Source organism: Lytechinus variegatus, chromosome 2, assembly GCF_018143015.1.
Source record: "Lytechinus variegatus isolate NC3 chromosome 2, Lvar_3.0, whole genome shotgun sequence".
Classification (NCBI taxonomy): domain Eukaryota; kingdom Metazoa; phylum Echinodermata; class Echinoidea; order Temnopleuroida; family Toxopneustidae; genus Lytechinus; species Lytechinus variegatus.
Genome location: NC_054741.1, coordinates 37,423,380 through 37,442,450, shown reverse-complemented (window position 1 = coordinate 37,442,450; position 19,071 = coordinate 37,423,380). Strand labels below are relative to the sequence as shown.

The window sequence follows — 19,071 nt, the reverse complement described above, 5'->3', positions numbered from 1 at the left end:
TTCTGAATTAAAGAGATTCAGTACATTATAGGGTGAGGTGGAAATGTATTCAAATATGTGATAAATGTAAAGGGATGAAGAGAGAAAGGAAGAGATGAAGAGAGGGGGAGAAGAAAGGTGTGAATCATGAGAAGATGATGATGATGAAGGATACGTGAATATAAAGATGAAAACATGTTGTGACAGAGATAGAAAGGAAACAATGGGATGGGCAAGAGAGTGGCAAAGGGAAAGGAAAAAAAGAGGGAAGAGAGAAAGATAATAACGGAGAATGTGAAAAAGGGGTGAGAATAAGGGACATGCACGGGATAATGTGACAGGCATAGATCTGGGTTAAAAACAGAAAGATATTAGTGGGTGAGAGAGAGAGAGGAAGATGTCAAGAAGATGAGGGGAAAGATGATGACCATACCTTATTGGTTTCAACGTCCACCACCACCGATACTAGGAGGACTAGGTCTTCCTCGTCTGTGCCAAGCAAAGCTCCTCTTCTCCCCGCTGTCGTGCAGAATACAATCACCAGATAGTTAAACGCCATTTTTCCTCCAACCAACTACTTCTGATCATAAACACCAAAAAACCGAGGTTCACAAGAAAAGGAAGAAGCCACAAAATTCCCCTGCGTAAATTTCAATCGGGTTTTCACTTCTAATTCAAACCCCCGCAATAAATACAACAAACAAATCAAAAATATAAGAAGAGATTCACCACTAAGAAATCTGTCACCACCACACCAAAAATGCACCCCCAAATGGTCTAAAAGTTTGTTCTTAACATAACCCAGCACCGAAGAAATGAGGAGAGCCCTGTACCGGACTCACTAGATCACTGGCCCAACTATCTACTGCCGGCGTGGACTTGGATGCGTATTTACCCCCGAAGATTGAGAACGGGAGAAATAATTACTGGTAGGACAAGTGCTCTCTGTAACCAGCCCTTCGCGTGTCCGTCCGAAGAGTTTTGTTAAGAGCCTATGGAAAAGGCGAGCTGTCCCAGTGGGATTTATCTACGAAATGCTGTCGCCACTTTGCGATGGTAGAAGTTTTGGCGACCAGCGATGCTTATTGGCCGAATCCGCCGAAACTCAGCTATATACGTGGCGTGCTGGTAGGGTGTATGAGACACACACACTCGGCGGGGCGTAGAGGATCGTGCGGTGTGGTTTTACCGATTGCTTTTACATGCCTGCTATCTGTTGCGTGCTGGGCATGGGGTGTGTTTGTGTGTGTATATGTTATCGTACCCGGATAATTCTATTCCTAATCTATCCTCTCATCTATTAAAAAGAAAAAGGCCTCCAAGCATATAAATCCTGATTTTCTTTTCTGCTCTACTTTTATCCCCTCTACTCCTGTTGTATCTGCGTGCTTTTATTGCTTTTGCTTTTCTTTCACACAGACATCCACAGTTGATTGGTGTAATACAAAACATTGAGGGCGAACTTATAACCTCGGCGTTTCACTGTTTCGCTTCTTTCCATTGTTATCTTCATTCTTTTATCTTTCATCATTGTGTAGGATGCTGTTGTGATGGAATGCTTTCAAAGTTGCAAAGAAGCCAATCAAGTATAGCTTTTCTTAAAGGATGAACTCCTTGGCGTATCACCGTGATTGCTTTTCAACAACGCCACCATTGGCGGGTCAAAAGAAAAAAGAAAATGACCCAAAATCTAAGCACGCCAATGCAAATTAAGACAGAGGAACCGGTCTGATTCCTATTCACCTTTTGTAATCCTGTCCCTATTTGCCGTTTTAATAATCCCAAATGCCAAAGTCAGAGTCAATTAGTATTCAATGTGTTTAGGATGAAACGAACAGGGCGTTGGTCTCTGCAGCAATACAGCCATCCTCCTTAAAAAGAGACAATTTTTTAACATTATTGATTTCAGATTTGAGCCCTATTATATTTTTCAGACTACAGAAAATGAATTGAAATAATGAAACTGATAACGCAACGCTTTAAAACACAGGATTTAAACCGTAATCTGGCGCCTTTTGCGCGTTGGAGTCGAGCCACTTTAGGCCAATAAACATTTCGAACTTTACCACTCTTTAGATATCATTCTTTCCTCCGTAACGAACGTTGAGAGCTTGAATCACTTTTGAATATATTATAATTATTAACTTAATACCTTTAATGAATCATGAATTACAAACGTCACGATTCGATAATCTAAAGGTCACGTTTCAAACTTGTCTATAACCACAACCTTCAAAAATCTGGTCAATACAGAGGCACCACGTTTCTTTCTTTCTTTTTTTTTTTGTTTTAGACTGAATCGATTTGATTTAAACTGATTCGAAATCATTGACAGGAGCTATTATTTTTCAATCTAATTTTGTTGTGGATAAGATTGTTTATCAAAATAGGACAATAAGACGGTAACCGTTGTTCGGGTGTGTAGAACTCTACCGATATGTAAATGGTTTAATGTTTTGATATTACCGAATTTCTGTGTGTCCACAGAGGGAGATTATCTTACGAATTAATTTTAATTTGACAATCATTCCCCACAGGTACTCTGTCATCCTTCCCCTTTCTCATTCCCGATTCATTTCTTTCTTGTTCTTTTTACTCCCTCCTTTCTTTCTTTTTTTGTCATCTCCTTCTTTATTATATTTTCTTCATCCCTCTTGTCTTCTTTCTTCTCGTATTTCTGCTCCTTCTTCCTCTCCTCATTTTTCTTCTCCTCATTCTTCTTTCTTTCTATCTTTCTTTCCTTCTTTCTTTCTTTCTTTCTTTCTTTCTTTTTTCTTGTTTTCCTTTCTTTCTCTTAATAATCTTCCTTATTTTTTTTCTTCTTCTTCTTCTTCTTCGTCTTCCTCTTCTTCCTCCTTCTCCTCCTTTCAAGTTTGAAGATTCATGCATATCATTGATCCAGTTTGTGCGCTGAAGGAAACTGAGTTTAGGTGCAAGTTAAAAAGTCATAGTTTTGGACTCGTCATTCAGTCAAATTAATAGGAAGGTTATTGGAGAAGAGAAGTGTGATAACACTTGAAAGAAGTTCATTCTTTGAGCCCAACCCGGTGAGACCTCTTTCCTTCAAACCCTACACGCCCTAATCATTCTCGATTTTTTCTGGCCCTGGTCTGTTTTTCCTTTCTCTGAAATGCATAAACAAATTTTTCATTCCCTGAAACCATAGAGCTAGCTCCATGCCTGAAACACCTTATTATTGATATCACGCACTAGATCCGCGATTCAGACGTTATATAATGATGCGATGCTTAAAAGGAGAATACGTACGAATAAGAGCAAACTATAGAAATATTTATTCCAATGATGGATAATGGATAGCTTTAAGACGTAAATATCGAAACTGGTCCTCTTTCAAATTACATCTGTATTTTACTATGAAATTAAAATCTTTAAAATGTCGAGTAAAATATTACCAAAGAAAAATAATAATGCTTGTTGGTTGTGTGGAATACTGAGGAAAAAAGTATCATATATGAAAATTCACAAAACACTGCGCAAAGTTTACACAGTAATTCTCGATATTTTAACCATTAAAATATATGTTCTTTTTCATCTAATATTTGAGTGAGGCTTGTAAAAGCATTTTAGCTGTAGATTTACCTTTTTATTCTCCTTAAAATCGATGCCAAAGCGTAAATATAATGTGATCTCCTTTTAAATGTTATATTAATGGTTTGGGCCCAGAACTATTAATAATTATATTATGCTTACTTATTTACTTGTCAATTTATTTATTCATTTATTAATTCTTTTAAGTAATTATCATTTTCATTCAATTTTTTATTTATCTGTTCATTAATTCATTTACATATTCCATTTGCTTACATACTTACTGTCTTACTTACATACTTACCTACTTCTTACTTATTTTAATGCGTACCTACTTACTTTCAAACTTGATGAATTACTTAATGTACTCGCATACTTACCGAAAAAAAAACTTATTTGGTATGTTTCGACTTCTTGTTTTCTTGAGACATAAAAAATGATAAGCTCATCTAAATATTAATATTTTAGCTTTTGTTTTGCGTTGATGGGGGTATCCTTTAGGGAATGGTGATGTCGATGCTTTTCAAGTTCATATTCAAAGCTGGATAGATATTGATAGATGGCGTCTGGGGAGATTTTCATCAACATTTTCATCTTACATGTTGTCAGATCTGCCAACTTCCCGCTGGGAAGCACTATTGCTATTGTAACTGTCGGATAAAACAGGACTTGTCGGATAAAACGTCTGACAAGTATTTTCATGAAACGCTCCCCTGGGACCCGTTAGCCAATCATAATCGGCAAAGTTGCCATTGCCATTATGGCAAAGTTACAACAGTTGCAAGTCCTTTGTGAAACCGGCCCCTGGACTGCCAATTCAGGATGCCTTCTCCATGCTTATATGTGCGGCATGGCAGGATCCGATGATATACGGGGTAAATGGTAAGTGCATATTTTTTAAACCAAGGGATCTTTTCCTAATACCTGGCTTAGAATGCTGCTTTTCATCTTGCACATGTGACTACGGGTTTTAATTCATTGTACGTTTTTGACAGTACAGTAAATTACTTAGAAAGGTCTCATTAAAAATAGATACAGTATGAATAATATTTCGTATTGACAAGCAGGACTTCTTTTACCATTACGGACTTTCTGAAATTCGCACCTATTATTGGCATTACACGTGAGAAAAATTTCATTATATAATGTAGAGCAATTCATTTTGCTGATAACTTAGTTTATTCCTTTGGGTTACCATATTTCAAGACGAAATTTTGCTTTTACTCGGAAATCCCGTGAGTCGAATTTTTCTCGCTAAGTGATATTTATACGTGATATTCATTTGACGTGTATATTAGTGAATGGGTTGGAATGAAATAAGTGGCTATTTAATGAAAAACTTTAATGTAAACATTCATATTTCAAAAAGACGTTAACGATTCGCCATTTGTTCTGACATCTGCCTGTTCAGTAAAGTTACTTAAATGATATAAACGTGACTTATGATTATAAATGCCTACCTTGGAGCTGGTTCGGAACTTAAAAGTCGGTTGGTAATATATCTGCAAGCGAACTATAGTTCAATAGAGCGTAGAGTGACCCCCCTGTCACGTATGGTTCCATATCTATAAACGCACTTATATCTTTAGAATTTACATAATACTAAACATGCAGCTGGGAAATGTACCCGGAACCTCGTGTTGTATTACCTCATTTTGCAAACACTGATGAATGAAGTAACATAGCTTTGGCTCGCCAGAGGCATTAATCCCAAACTCAACCAATTAAGACTTACAGGAAAACAATGTATGTTATCACAGAAACTTGCAGTACCGATGATGAATCAAATTTCTGTAATTATTGGTATTTCTACATTTTATTTGTCCCATCGAAGTTTGGTTTATTTCATCTAAACTCAGCTCGTTTTAACAACAGAGGAAACCATTACATAGTAATAGTATGATGAACATACCAATTAATATTAATGAGTATACAATGTATATCATGTGCAATTCCAAAGAAATAAGAAAATATTTTCAGTAAACAACACGCCATAAGATAATCATTCATCAACAATGATTTACTCACGTAAATATTCTCGATAAGACATTTGGCATGCATGGCTTTAATTTCATCCATTTAAATAAAGATGAGGAAATGGAGGGATCAACCAAAAAGCACAGCTTGTTGAGTGTGGATCTCTCAAAGAATTAGTAAAAAACGTTTAAAGTACGTGAACGAAAAAAAAATTAAATTTTATTGAATCAGGGGCCCGTTGCATAAAAGTAATGGTAACTTTGCCATCCAATCAATGGTAACCTCTGTGCAATCCTTGAATTTGATTGGCTACTTAGCATTGTTACCATGGTTTGGATGGACCACCTTTGGATGGCAAAGTTACCATGATGTTACTATTATGCAACGGGGCCCTGTTCTGTAATCAAACCTTTTTTCGTTGCTCTTTGGATTGAATAAAAACGAATATCAATCTGTAAAGCAATATTCTTGCTGTAATGTGGACCATTTTGATTATAATTATCCAAAATTCATAATGTTCTTTTCTCATGCCACGAATATAACAGGCCTGAAAAAAATGAATAGTAAACATGGTAAAATTCAATTCAAATAAAACATTTTCTTCCATTTCATCACATATTTTTTTCTTGTAAACATAAGTTCATACATAAATCAATATGTTATAAAAAAGAATATAAGTAAGTACATGTTGGGTTTAAGGAAGAAGGCGTATATCCTAAAAGCTGAGGCTTGTGGCAGGATACGCCTATAGACAAGCAAAATTGTGAAATAAATTTCAGGAAATTAGCATAGAATGTGCATGCAAGTAAGTTATGATGTCAGAAACCCTAAATCAAACGTTTTAACCTACCTGAAAACCCCTTGCTAATATGACTGAAGTCCGTCAAATATAATACTTTCGCACTCATTATCCGTTTATTTTGACAATAATATCCACAACAATATACACAGAAGATATAGACCCTATTTGCTTGACCCATGGATGCTAATACCATGAAATAAAAGATGTGTTCAAATCTCCAGGCATGCTCTAAGTGATTTTTCTGTAACAGTATAACGTTGAATTGTCGAGACAATTGCTCTTTTCTACTTTTACCTCCTAAATCACTTGTAAACCCGGACGATTCCCATGTCGATAATATTCCTGCTAAAACGGAAAGTCATCAGATGATATCGAGAAGAAAACTCGTTTCGATTTGTTCCACCTGAACATAGCAATAAGAGTGCCTTTAAAGTTTTAAGAAAAAGGCAAAACAATCAATGTCATATAACTTTTTTTAACATAGCTAAAATAATTTCCCCAATTTGATTGGACTAATTCATATCAATTTTTCTTCTTCATCCCTCCATGTTTAATATCACCTAACCTCGTTACAAGGCAGAAATCCCATATGCATTTGGCATGACACGGACGGGGACAGGACCTACGACCATCCATTTTCTTCTGCATTCATGACATTCGTATACAATACAATTTTCATTACGTAACAAACATTATATATCGGTAATTGATTTTTTTATGAATCATAAAGAAAAAATACACACATAAAAAAGTCATATGATCTACTACCGACAAAGAAAATTTAACATTTACAGTTTGCAGGAGAAGGATTGTCATTATAAGCAGACTGCTTGAAAATAAAATGATGGCACACTCGAGTTCAACTAAAAAAAAATAACAACCATCACTCTAAGAACAAAATAATCAAATTGACTAAAATTAAAGGATTATTCAGTAATATTTGACTAGAGCAATATTATTTCTTACAAGGAAATCGTAAATAAAATATATTATTATATATATACATACCACTTGCAACTGCAGACTTTTAATCTGCTCATTTTAACTAACTTTAGTTTGTTTTAGAGTGTCCAATTGCATCTACCACGTCTTGTGATTTAGAATTATCCCCAACCTCAATTCAGTTTCATAGTTTCAACCGTTATCTTTTAATTTCTTTTAGACAACGAACAAAAAACAATCGATCAAATTTGTGATTTTCGCAGAGGGACTATCATTTCCTTTCCGATTCTTCTATTACATTGGACCTCTTATCCTTTAATAGCTTCCAGCCCGCGGTCTTCCTCATCTTGAATTTCAAATGTAAAAGTCAAACCTGCTAGATATTGAATAACAGTACAATATTTGAAATCGGGATGTGTAATAACGCAACAATAATGTTTAACCGACAAATACAATATTAATTTTGTGAATTTTCTGCGTGGGGATTAGCCCCCATAAAACTCTACACCAGTGTGTCAGAGTGGGGGGGGGGTTATATACTTCACCACATGAATTTATCTATACAGTGCGTATCAAAAAAAAGTTTACACTTAGAAAACATCCTGTAAAATTATACATTTAGAATATTCTGAAGATTTTTCCACATTTTAACATTGGTACAGATCCATTTAATCAAATGACGATATAACTGTCGAAAAATATTTCCGCTTGAGTGAGCACCACTTAATTTTGAAAAGCTGGTGAAAAATGATTTGCGCAGAACTTTGAAATAGTTATGCAAATAAAAGTAGACCTTAATCATGAAGAACACGTGGAATTTAGCTAGTATGATTGATTTGAAGATCTCTTTAACCTTTTTAAACTAGTTTCCTTTCCCAAAACCCTCCGAAGAATGCATTGCGCCCCACCCAACTCCCCCACACACCGAGGCCATCGTAACGATATTTGCTTTACACTGAGCTGTGAATTACATGAAATAACTTAAGCTTGATTTTCATTGTGTTAATCATTTTCAGGCTTGGAAAAACTGTGGAGAAACAAGTATTAAATGAAAAATGAAATGTAAACCCACTTTAAATGATAAAAACTTAGTGAAAAAATGCTAGAGATGTCTGATTTTAACTTTTCTTCAGATTCACTTATGTCCTCAGATCCAGCTGGCACAAAAATGGTAAAGGTTGTGCTTACTAAGTGTTGAAATTTCAATTTAGGTGGACAATTGTTACAAAATGGTTAAATGTACCCGTTTTATTTCAATTGACTGAAAGTGCAAGAGAAATGTATGAGAAATGTTTCGCAGGGTAAGTGTGATTTCGCCCTTTCCCCTTGACACAGCGTGAAAACGAGCATTTCTGCGCAAACAGATTTCTGCGAGCTTTACAAAAATGGACAGTGCTCACTCAAGTGTAACATTCTGTCAAAACTTTTACTTTCATGTGATAGATGAGACCCTAACCCAAGATTATATGTCAAAAAATTACCCACATGTTGTATATTTTTTAATTCCCAGAGCTTTTTCAAAGTGTAAACTTTTTTTTGATACGCACTGTATACCCGTCCATACAACATTCATAATTACATTGTTTTAGAAATGAAAACACACATCTAGAATGACATAACGTAAACATAGCATGTTACAAGTGGATTATATGATGAAAACAAAAAAGATATTTTCATTTTTTTTTCATCGACAAAATAAAAGCAAGTGCTCACTAATCTTTGTGATAAGGTGTATATTACAGGGGAAAATACGAAGCAGATCTGCTCCTAAGAACGTGTCATCTACTGTACATGTAGACATACAGATTCACAGGAATATGGTATCAAAAATTTTCAGAGATATTTTGGAAGATTATGGCGCCTGTATAAATTGAGTATATGACAAGATAAACGTAATGTTATCTTGTAGCTGAGTGGGACAAAAGGATGAGTAATTATAAAAAATGAAAATCACCACAAGTACATTAATAGCGTTTGAAGACTTATTTGTTCTCCAGTGAAATTAAGACGGGCGAGGTGATTAAGTGGAAAAGAAAGAGTAAAAAAAAATAGAATTAAAATAGATTCATTGTAAACAGAGAATGCGCCATTTCAGAGGCAATGTACAAATAAGATAAAGCATATGAAAAGGGGGTACCTCGTGTCATTATCAGAATCTTATAATGTGTACTCCTATTAGAACTGTTTCCATGGTTACTTTAATACCAGATAATATTTGTTGTGTATTTAATGCTCATTAACAGATACCGCTGACTAGTAAGAAGACATGGGGGCGCTTGTGGGCAGTTATCCCCTTCCATGAAATATACGACCATGCAGGGAGTGGGGGGGGAGAGAGAATGGAAATAAACGGTTGAAGAGTAACGTATGAAACTATCTACGGGATGTTTTGTCAATATGTTTCAACATTAGATTTTCATCTTTAAAATATCATTTTGTTGCTGTTGCTCGCTTGTGACTATAATTAGCCATTTTTTCGCATAAGCCATGCTCACTCAAAAACTGAAATTTTTCAATCAACTGAAATGAACTGAAGGGTTAGAGGGGTGACAACCTTTTGCAAATGTTATATCCAACCTTGTATAATAATAATAATAAATGATAATAATAACAATAATAAATAATAATAATATCATTTCTATAGCGTCTTCTCTTGGAAATGTACAAAGCGAATTACACGTAAAGAATTTACAATGTAGTAACACATAAACATGATAATATAAATGCGAACGAAAATAAAAGAATATTGAAAGAACAATGCTGGCAAGCGGGTGTTAACGGAAAAGATGCGTTTTTAGATTTTACTTGAATACATTGAGTAGAATTGTGTTCTTTACAGAATTTCGGAGATTATTCCAGCTTCCAAGCTCTTGGAGCAGTGGCAAGGAACGCTCGCTTGTCAGCATTGGTTCTACATCTTGGGATATGGATAGCTTTATTGACATTAGAAAGCTGAATCTAACAATTTAATTGGTGGGTCGTACCATTCAAAAGGGTAAATGCAAAATTTAGAGATCACTCCGCCAACCTTTCAATATTGTTGAATCAACGTTTCAGTTTTTAGAGTGTTCTTCCCTCATACTCGTTACCCCACATTGGATAGACACCGCAAATAATAATTAGATGATGGATAAATCTTGATGAAATATCAGACGAGACTGAATAATAAAACAAACTCCACATAGATAAATATTGGATTTGCGTGGTAGTGCTGATGATATGAGATTTGCAGCCCATCGTCAAAATTATCTGGAATGTCATTTTTCCCAATTTCATCATCTCTTAATTCACCTGCTTGAACTAGGTGAATAGGTAGATAGCAGGTAGATTTTGGAAGTAACTATTTACCGAGAAGCTATCCTCAAGTACTAGATCATGTTAAAAGGAAAATTACATGGATCTCTACAAAACAGGATGAAAACTCTGATGATAGTTGGCTTTCTCCAATTTTCGAACTTGTTGTTGTGACACCAATTTATTTTTGCTATATACTTTGTTTTGGTTATATATCATATAGAATGTGTTTTCTATATAAGATTTTTTTTCAATAGAAGGCTGCACCCCATAAACTCAACTTTTGAGCAGTCTCCTTCATTCCAAACATGTTTGTATGATAATCTTGACTATAAAAAAAACGTAGACATTTTCTTTACGTTTTATTGCTTACTATTTCAAGATGTACGAAACCAAACATTATATTCAATCGTTGAAAAAGGAAATAAATGAAATGAAATGAATTTCATACTGTATAGAAACAGTTCTTGTCCACTATCATGAAGATGATCAATCTTAAGATGAGAGAAGCTTTAAATGATACTTCCATTTTTATTTTCTTCCTTGCTATATGCATAATAATGTCATTTGTGGTTATGGTAAAATAATCTGAAAGATTTTACTTATTTTTGTGAAAGTTTTGATTAATCCACAGAACTCATTTAAGGGAAATAAAAAAAATATCCAAATATATACCAACTCCTCGAGATTTGAAATTACTAGAATTAATGGAGAAAATTTTTACAATCACATTTGACAAAAAAAACAATAAGTATATATGAGTTCAGACTTTGGCTTATGAGACTGAAATTGACTGTGGTACTTCGACTTTTGTGAAACTGACATTTGGAAATGAGCCTTTTGGTATTGCTTATCTTTATTTTGCAGCAAGTTTAACTATACCAATTCATGGAGCTAAAAATTATGATTATAATGGGGGGGGGGGTCGTGCGAGAGAAATGTCTATGTTTGGCTTTTTGTACAAAGTTACGGTTCGCATGTTCTCATTTGGAATTAAAACCTACCCCACTGTTCGTGATTTGCCTTTCACCCCAAAAAACATCGACCACTCCCGACTCAAGATAACAAAAAACAAAAACAAGAAAAGGGAAATTTGTTACAGCATTGTGATACAGTCACACTCCAACGAAACCGACTCCAAACTAACCGATGATTGTGTCATTCGAAGACAACTTAATGTAATTTTTCTGTCTAGAGTTGGTATATTTGTTGTGACTGTGGCAGATACGAAATACAATTTGAATTTGAATTTTCCTATAAAAGATAGCGTGAGACCTTCTCCGTGAATCAATGCTTGATTAATGATAAAGCAGTTCAGTCACTCTCCTGAGGTCACGGTGATATAGCAGACAGTATAATATTGTCAATAACCTACGTTGATCGATACAGTAGTGACAGGTCAACGTAAGGTCACCAATTGACACGAGAGAGAGATACAGAGACGGATACAGAGAGGGAGAGACCGCGAATAAGGTATTTCAAGTGGATCATCACTATTCTCTCTCATCTAAACAAAATAAATTAGTAATGCCATTTTCCCCTTCGCCAATAATGACTATCGATTGCACCACGTCGAACTTTCTGTGATCAATCCCATCTAGTCAATCGTATAGATTGCAGTCTCAAGGGCAAAATGTCAAAGGTCACGAAAGCTGGATGACTTATAGGACGCTTGGACAAGGGGATAGGGGTTCCCTTGAGCTATTCTTACATCTACCTTCTGGCGTGATCGATTAATCAATTTGCAGACAATCAGGGATTTGTCAACTTGTCACATCGGTTGACGAAATTTTCTTTTGGTGCTTGTTGACTGACATGCATGGCTTGATCTTCTTCATTGGCCTTCTGTGGTTCTATTTCCCCTTCTCTTTTTTCCTCTCTCTCTTTCTCTTTTCTTCTCCGAGCTTCTTCTTTCTTTCAACCACACGTCACCCCCCACCCACACACACACACCCTCAACCCCCACCCCCTTCTCTCTCTTTCTTTATTCAGTTCAAAACCTCTTGATCCAATAGCAGTTGATCTACAAAATCGCCGATCGACACTTTAATTATCCAATTTGGTCTGAAAGAAATTTGGGCTAATTATCGTTTTGTCCACTCATATAATACCCATTTAAACCATATACCAATTCGTCTCATGACCGGATTCTCCGATTGCATTTTTTTCTTTTAACACTGAAAGATAATATCTCCTAAAAAAAAGAAAATTTCTTGAAGCAGAGTCCTGAGAGCAGTTGGAATCTTACATTATGTGAAATTACATGAAATTGGTATATGGATATCAAATCTTTTATCCTGTGATAAAGATTGTTTTGTTTTTAGAAATAGACCTGTTCTGTTAAATTCGCAGAAAATTTTCTGTTATAACAATTTACAGGCTCGCCGGAACAGTTTTTGTTTGGGGGGGGGGGCAAAATCCCGAAGGGGGCACAATATATTTGACAGCGTGAGATACCGAAGCGATCGAGCGGGAGAGGGGGTTGGACCCCCGTAAGGACTTTGTGTAAAAATGGAGTATAAAAGTTGCGTTTCTAAGAGAATTCAAAAATAATTTTTTTGAGAATTAAACATAGAATTCACTACGAAAGACTATACTCAGAGTTTATGAGAACCTATAAAATCTACGCGCAAAATGTGTTTTTTGTGTCTGATCAATTAAATTACGTAATACGCTTATATTGACTCAAAATACCAGAAATTACTTTTTTCATGCATTATCCTTTCAGAAATACTTATTTATGTACATTTACATACACGGACGACGCGAGAGAGCACAATTATCATAAGTTTCAAGGAGTGTATTAAGCAGAAGAAGCGTAACAACAGAAACAACATACATTCTAATGAATGTCTTTTCAAATTCAAAATGTCATACTGTTCTGACGTGGCAGACGTCGATAAGCACTTAAATCCCCATTTTATGCAAATCATTTCTGACCTCAGCATTGGAGATAGTCAGTCCTTGATTATCCATGCATAGGCAAAACGTTTCATATTTTGTAACTGGAGGAAAAAGAAATATGACCTGCTTAATTATTGTCTAACAATTTTATACTTTTCTGAAAATTTAAAACATTACTCGATTTATGTGTTTCCTTTGGCATGTTTTTTTTACTTATTTTTCTGGGGAAAATGTGACCATAACTAGGAAATGATGAATATCAAATTCCATGAAATATTCATTTGTAAATAATCATGAATTAACAAACTACGGCAGTTCATAATGTACATTATGTAACATTATTTAGAAGAAAACAATTACATTCCAATAGCGGATGTGGTTGACGGTACACCATGTGGAGTTTTCGAAAAAGTGGATAGAGGAAGAACTGAAATTGATAGGAGGAAGTGGACAGTTGATAGTCGAGTAATTTTTTGTTCAAATGAGCGTAGTCCTGATAAAGACAGTAAACCAGAAAAGGTTGAAGACTTGAAGAGGATTGATTAGTTGATAGATGAGTACTCCTGCTCTGCACTCCATTCGCCATCTCAAGCTAGCATCTTCTCATTTATCCAATAAGCAACTACTCAAGCCTCTATAACTCTTTAAACTTTTCGGTTTTACAGCTATTTTCAGATTCCATATGTTGCTCGAGTAACTAGCGTTCACGCGCGTTGGTGATATTGGGTCCGGTCTGAGCGTTTCTGGGCAAACGCGCGTTTGTTAGCCGACACAGCATTGGTGAACCACTTTCAATTTGCCATTCGGTTTTAGTCTGAAATGTATTCATTAAAAGGTTAAACGTTATCACACTGTAATAAGATGGAAAGGGGGCTTATCAAAGGTATGTTTCACAGAGGGACATATTCGTCAAAAGACGCAAGGCTTACTATGATGTGTAATTGCCCCGTCAGGGGCGAATTTTTTTCATTTTTGACAATGGAAATGACAATTCTTAGGCAGAAAAGTGCCTTCATCGTTTACTTTCGTCCTTAAATAATATAATTTTTCTACTTTTAGGGGGGCACATGGGGGGCAAAATCTCGTTTTGCCCCCCAAAATTTTCTTGGGGGGCAAGTGCCCCCCCCCCGCTTCCGGCGCCCTTGACAATTTATCCTACAGAATGATTCTGTTATTTTTTGATGTATATAAAATCTTCTTTTTATAGCAGTTTGTTTCGACCTTTTGTCTAACATTACTTCGTATATCACATTGCAATATACCAATTGGCCATAGGATACAAAGGCAACATACAAGATAGCAACCAGATAATTTGATTTCGCGATAAATGCTATACAACATCATTGGCAGTGGCATGCACATTAATAATAACTTGATCTAGCACCATATATGATAAGAAACTATATAAGACCAAGTATAAAGAGTGATGTCATCTTACTTTACTACCCCCATAAGCGCAACAAAACAGTAAATATAATTAGTATACCTGTTGTTGTTGTTGTTGTTTATGATGCATTTTTTTCTGTATATCTGTGCAAAATTTGAATGGATCGCGGCCCGCTCTCTGTGCCCTCTCTTCAACAAAATTCTGGACCTGCCTATGCTAACCCACTGCTCTCAAGTATGAGTATGGATGGTAAGCCATATATTTACGTTTGCATTAATCATAGTTATGAATTTGCTGAATATCATTATAGGAAACCAAAACCCAAGAAGAGAAGCAATCTTATTGGAAAGAGTAAAATGAGAGGAACGATTTTAAAAAAAGTTTCATCAAAATCGGTTATGAAATAAGCAAGTTATGGACGATTAAAAAGTCTTGTTTTACTTGGATCCACAAATTGGCAAATGTGCTTCAAAATGGCTGATTTTGTGGACAATTCTCCATTTGTTTTGTACACATATTTTCAGATTTTCCCCTTTATTTTACATATTTCACATTATCTCCTCCTGACCTTGACATATATGGTATGGATTATATTTTCCCATTATGTTGTGCTCAAAAGGAGGCAAGATGCAATTTGAAAGATAATGAGGAAAATCTGAAAATTTGTGAACAAAACAAATGGAGAGTTGTCCACAAAATCAGCCATTTTGAAGCACGTTTGCCAATTTGAGGGTGCCCATAGTAAGTACAAGAGTTTTCAAACTCCCATAACTTGCTTATTTCATAACCGATTTGATGAAACTTTTTTTTAAATTGTTCCTCTCATTTTACTCTTTCCAATAAGATTACTCCTCTTCTTGGGTTTGGTTTCCTTTAAATTGAATTGGATTGAATAATCTAAAAGTTCACGATCTATCTATTCCACCATTTTTTTAATACAAGGCCATTCTGCCTGGTTGTCTTTCATAGACATTCTTATATACATGAGAACAAAAAATATGGCTGGACTAATTTTTGCTACTCTTAACAGCTTAATATAGGATATTTATATTGCGCACATATCCACCTTGTTAGGTGCTCAAGGCGCTCCTATATTACCCGGCTAAGCTAGGCGTTCATAGCGCACACAGCTTCGGAATTACTTCCTACCGGTACCCATTTACCTCACCTGGGTTGAGTGCAGCACATTGTGGATCAGTTTCTTGCTGAAGGAAACTACGCCATGGCTGGGATTCGAACCCACGACCCTCTGTTTCAAAGTCCGAAGACTAATCCACTGCTGGGCCACAACGCTCCACAGCTTAATCAGTATCGCATTAGCATCAGTAGAGTTAAATCTATCCTTGAACTTGAAATGCATATTTATAAAATTTATGCAAGCAGGGGCAAAATTTATTTCTATAAGCTGTGTTTTATGGGGCGTATAAAACAAAATAGATCTATCGTGTCAAACATATTTATGGATACTACACTTTGAGCTAGGCTCCTCCCATAATAAACTCACCTTGTTACCATCTCCAATCCGCCGCCGCCCCCCCCCCCCCCCCTCCTCCCATCCATCTAAAAATTAAGTTATGTTTTTTATTTCTACACCCTTATTTTGTGTCATACACATAGGTCTCGGTTTGGGGTCCGTTAAATCTCCAAATCCTCTTAAAAATTACGGACCAATTCGGCCTTCATTTGTACTCTATCCCGATAAATACTCAAAAGTCTCCTGACAGCCTCAATAATCAAAATCAAGACAGTGAATTAGTCCCGGTTTTAGAGAGTTGTAACTGTATTTGCCTACTAGTACTTATGTCGGGAAACATTTTTTTTTTACATCGATGCTGTTTTGGGAAAAGTGATGCGCAGAATTTGATTGTGTTCCGTTGGACTTTGCAACAATCACATCAGAAGATTTCAAAAGAAAAGCTTTCACGGTATCAGACTACTTTAATGTTCGATGAACTCACCCGAGACAAAACTTTCTTGTCACAATCTATTATAAGCTGGCATTTTCCGCCGAAATCGGGGCGACTTTCAGTAACCTTCTACTTTTCAATAGTAGTTTATTTTGCCTTGGTGGAATGTCTAAAAACAGAAAATGTTTGTAACTTTTTAAACCCGTTAGGGGCAGCCTTTTTTGCCATAAAATCTCAATTTTCCGGATTAATTTTCATCACAATGAATCTGCTACGAGATTGTGCCTAGATTTCTTTAGATCTGATAACTCTTTTATCAAGATGACAGCCCGGTCTTATTCTAAGTTCCCTTTTAATCTGACATTCTTGACAAAATAGGTACCTTTCAGGATTAATTTTGTGATCATCTGTATTAAGAACGATTTTCTTCCTTCATGATAATATTTCTGTCTCGTAAACAAAATAAAATAACAATAGTCGATGACAAAATCTTCTAATAAGTTGCCATAAATATGGACCTGATTACAAATTTAATTTCCATGGTGTCTCTATCGCAAAACCTATATTTTTTTATATTTTTTCGTTCACCTGACATGAAATTATGAAACAAAAAACGAAAGCCAAAAATACTAATAAAATCTAATCTGCATAAATGATATGGTTGTCACGGGTGTAAATCTATTTTATATACGTTAGCAATATTTAGGGAAAAAATTTAAATTTTTGGGGTACCTCAAAGCATGGATCCTACTAGATCCATGCTCAAAGTCAGGTATAGACCTTCATGTGAAAAGGATGAACCCTTTAATCGTGATATTGCTGCAAAATATTCCGTAAAGTTTTACCTTAAATATTTTGATAAGCCTAAAAGGAGAGAAAGGGGACAAATGACATCACATATATTTCTGACATGCAAGAAAGAAAAAAACATCTCCCATCAAATATACGTTTTGAAAATAAAAATCTTGGGTGGGGAAAACAGGCTAGTTCTCCCCCCCCCCCCCCCCATCGAATGCCAGTCTGGTTATGGCCATTTTCTGGTTGATTTCAGTCTAGATTTCTATTGAAATACTGACCTACATTACATGTCCATTCGGGCAGCGCATGCAGACGGCGCATATAAAAGCTTCCCTATACAAGCGTTTCGCTAAAACCTTTTTTTTTAATTCCTTTTATTTTCATCAGGTAGCATTTTCTCAGAACCAGATTATTCATCGTAATAAGCACCGTTAATATGGAGCAATTGCATAATCAAAGATCGTATCCAATTCGGGATCGAAGACAGATCCAAAAATAGGTATTTAGTTACACTACACTGCCATGACTGCTACAGCTCCGCCCAACATTCCTTTGATGCCGGTTTTTCTTTTTCTTATTTTTGATTAAAAATCCTTGCTTTCTCGCATCTCTTTCTCCATTTATTTAGCAAAAATAATATGGACATGAAATGATTTCTAAAAAGAATAATATAGGTCATCGTTGTAATACATTTATCCATTTCAATTTATAAATAATAGTAATACAGACATTTAATTTTGTAAAGAGTCGATATTCATCGATCCTACAAAGCAAAAACTGTGGTGTTAACCGGTGTACATAGAGGACCACACCAGTTATTTTACACCGGTGTTAAATTGGTGGTGTTAGTTTTACAACTTTAGGTGTTATTACAACACCTTTTGTTGTTTTATTTACACTCTTTGGTGTTACGTTTAATCTCTAGGGTGTAATTTTAACACCTCAGGGTGTGGTCCTCTATTAACACCAATTGGTGTCAGTTTTAACACCGCAGTTTTTACAGTGTAATATGCTTACTGCGCAGTAAAGAAAAGAAACTCAATGGAAAGATATTACAGTTTTCAAGTTTCAAGTTTATTAAAACAAAAAAGGTCACATTGTAATAAATATGTATATACATAATGCATAAACACGTATCAATTCGATTATAGCATATAGACAAACTGGTTTTAGGAACCCTTTAAAAGCAAGGCTAGTGAGCGGGGCCCTGGAATACTTCAAAAAAGATTAATAACATGAAATATAGGATACTAGTATACTAAGGAGAGAGAAAAAAGTTTATATTAGGTTAAGATGCTAAACATGACTGGAAACTATTTACAAACACAAATACACGCACACAAATACATAAAATTAATGAGTAGGTCATCAACTTTGTATGAATAACCAGGTTTTTGTGAATTTATTATTTATTTTTTTGGGGGGATTCTGTTTTTAATGATCACGCAACATAACAATCATAAATATGCAATCGTAAAACATACCATACCTACCTATTTATGGAAAAGAGAAATTTTAGTTCAACTAATCTC

General features: G+C 35.4%; 1 protein-coding gene across 5 annotated transcripts in view; it reads right to left on the bottom strand.

Moving 5' to 3' along the window:
- LOC121408022 (epithelial splicing regulatory protein 1-like) overlaps nucleotides 1–1,303 on the bottom strand; it is a 42,373-nt gene extending 41,070 nt beyond the window's left edge. Inside the window, exons 1-2 of one of the 5 annotated variants that reach the window (XM_041599322.1) lie at nucleotides 907–1,300; nucleotides 413–559 (exon numbers count right to left, since the gene is read on the bottom strand). In XM_041599322.1, the coding sequence (XP_041455256.1) occupies nucleotides 413–538 (126 nt within the window). In that variant the 5' untranslated portion in view covers nucleotides 539–559; nucleotides 907–1,300. Of the gene's footprint in view, nucleotides 1–412 lie in introns of all 5 variants that reach the window. The other 4 variants (XR_005968977.1, XM_041599321.1, XM_041599323.1 and 1 more) reach the window with 4 other exon arrangements.
- Between the last annotated feature and the right edge of the window lie 17,768 nt (nucleotides 1,304–19,071).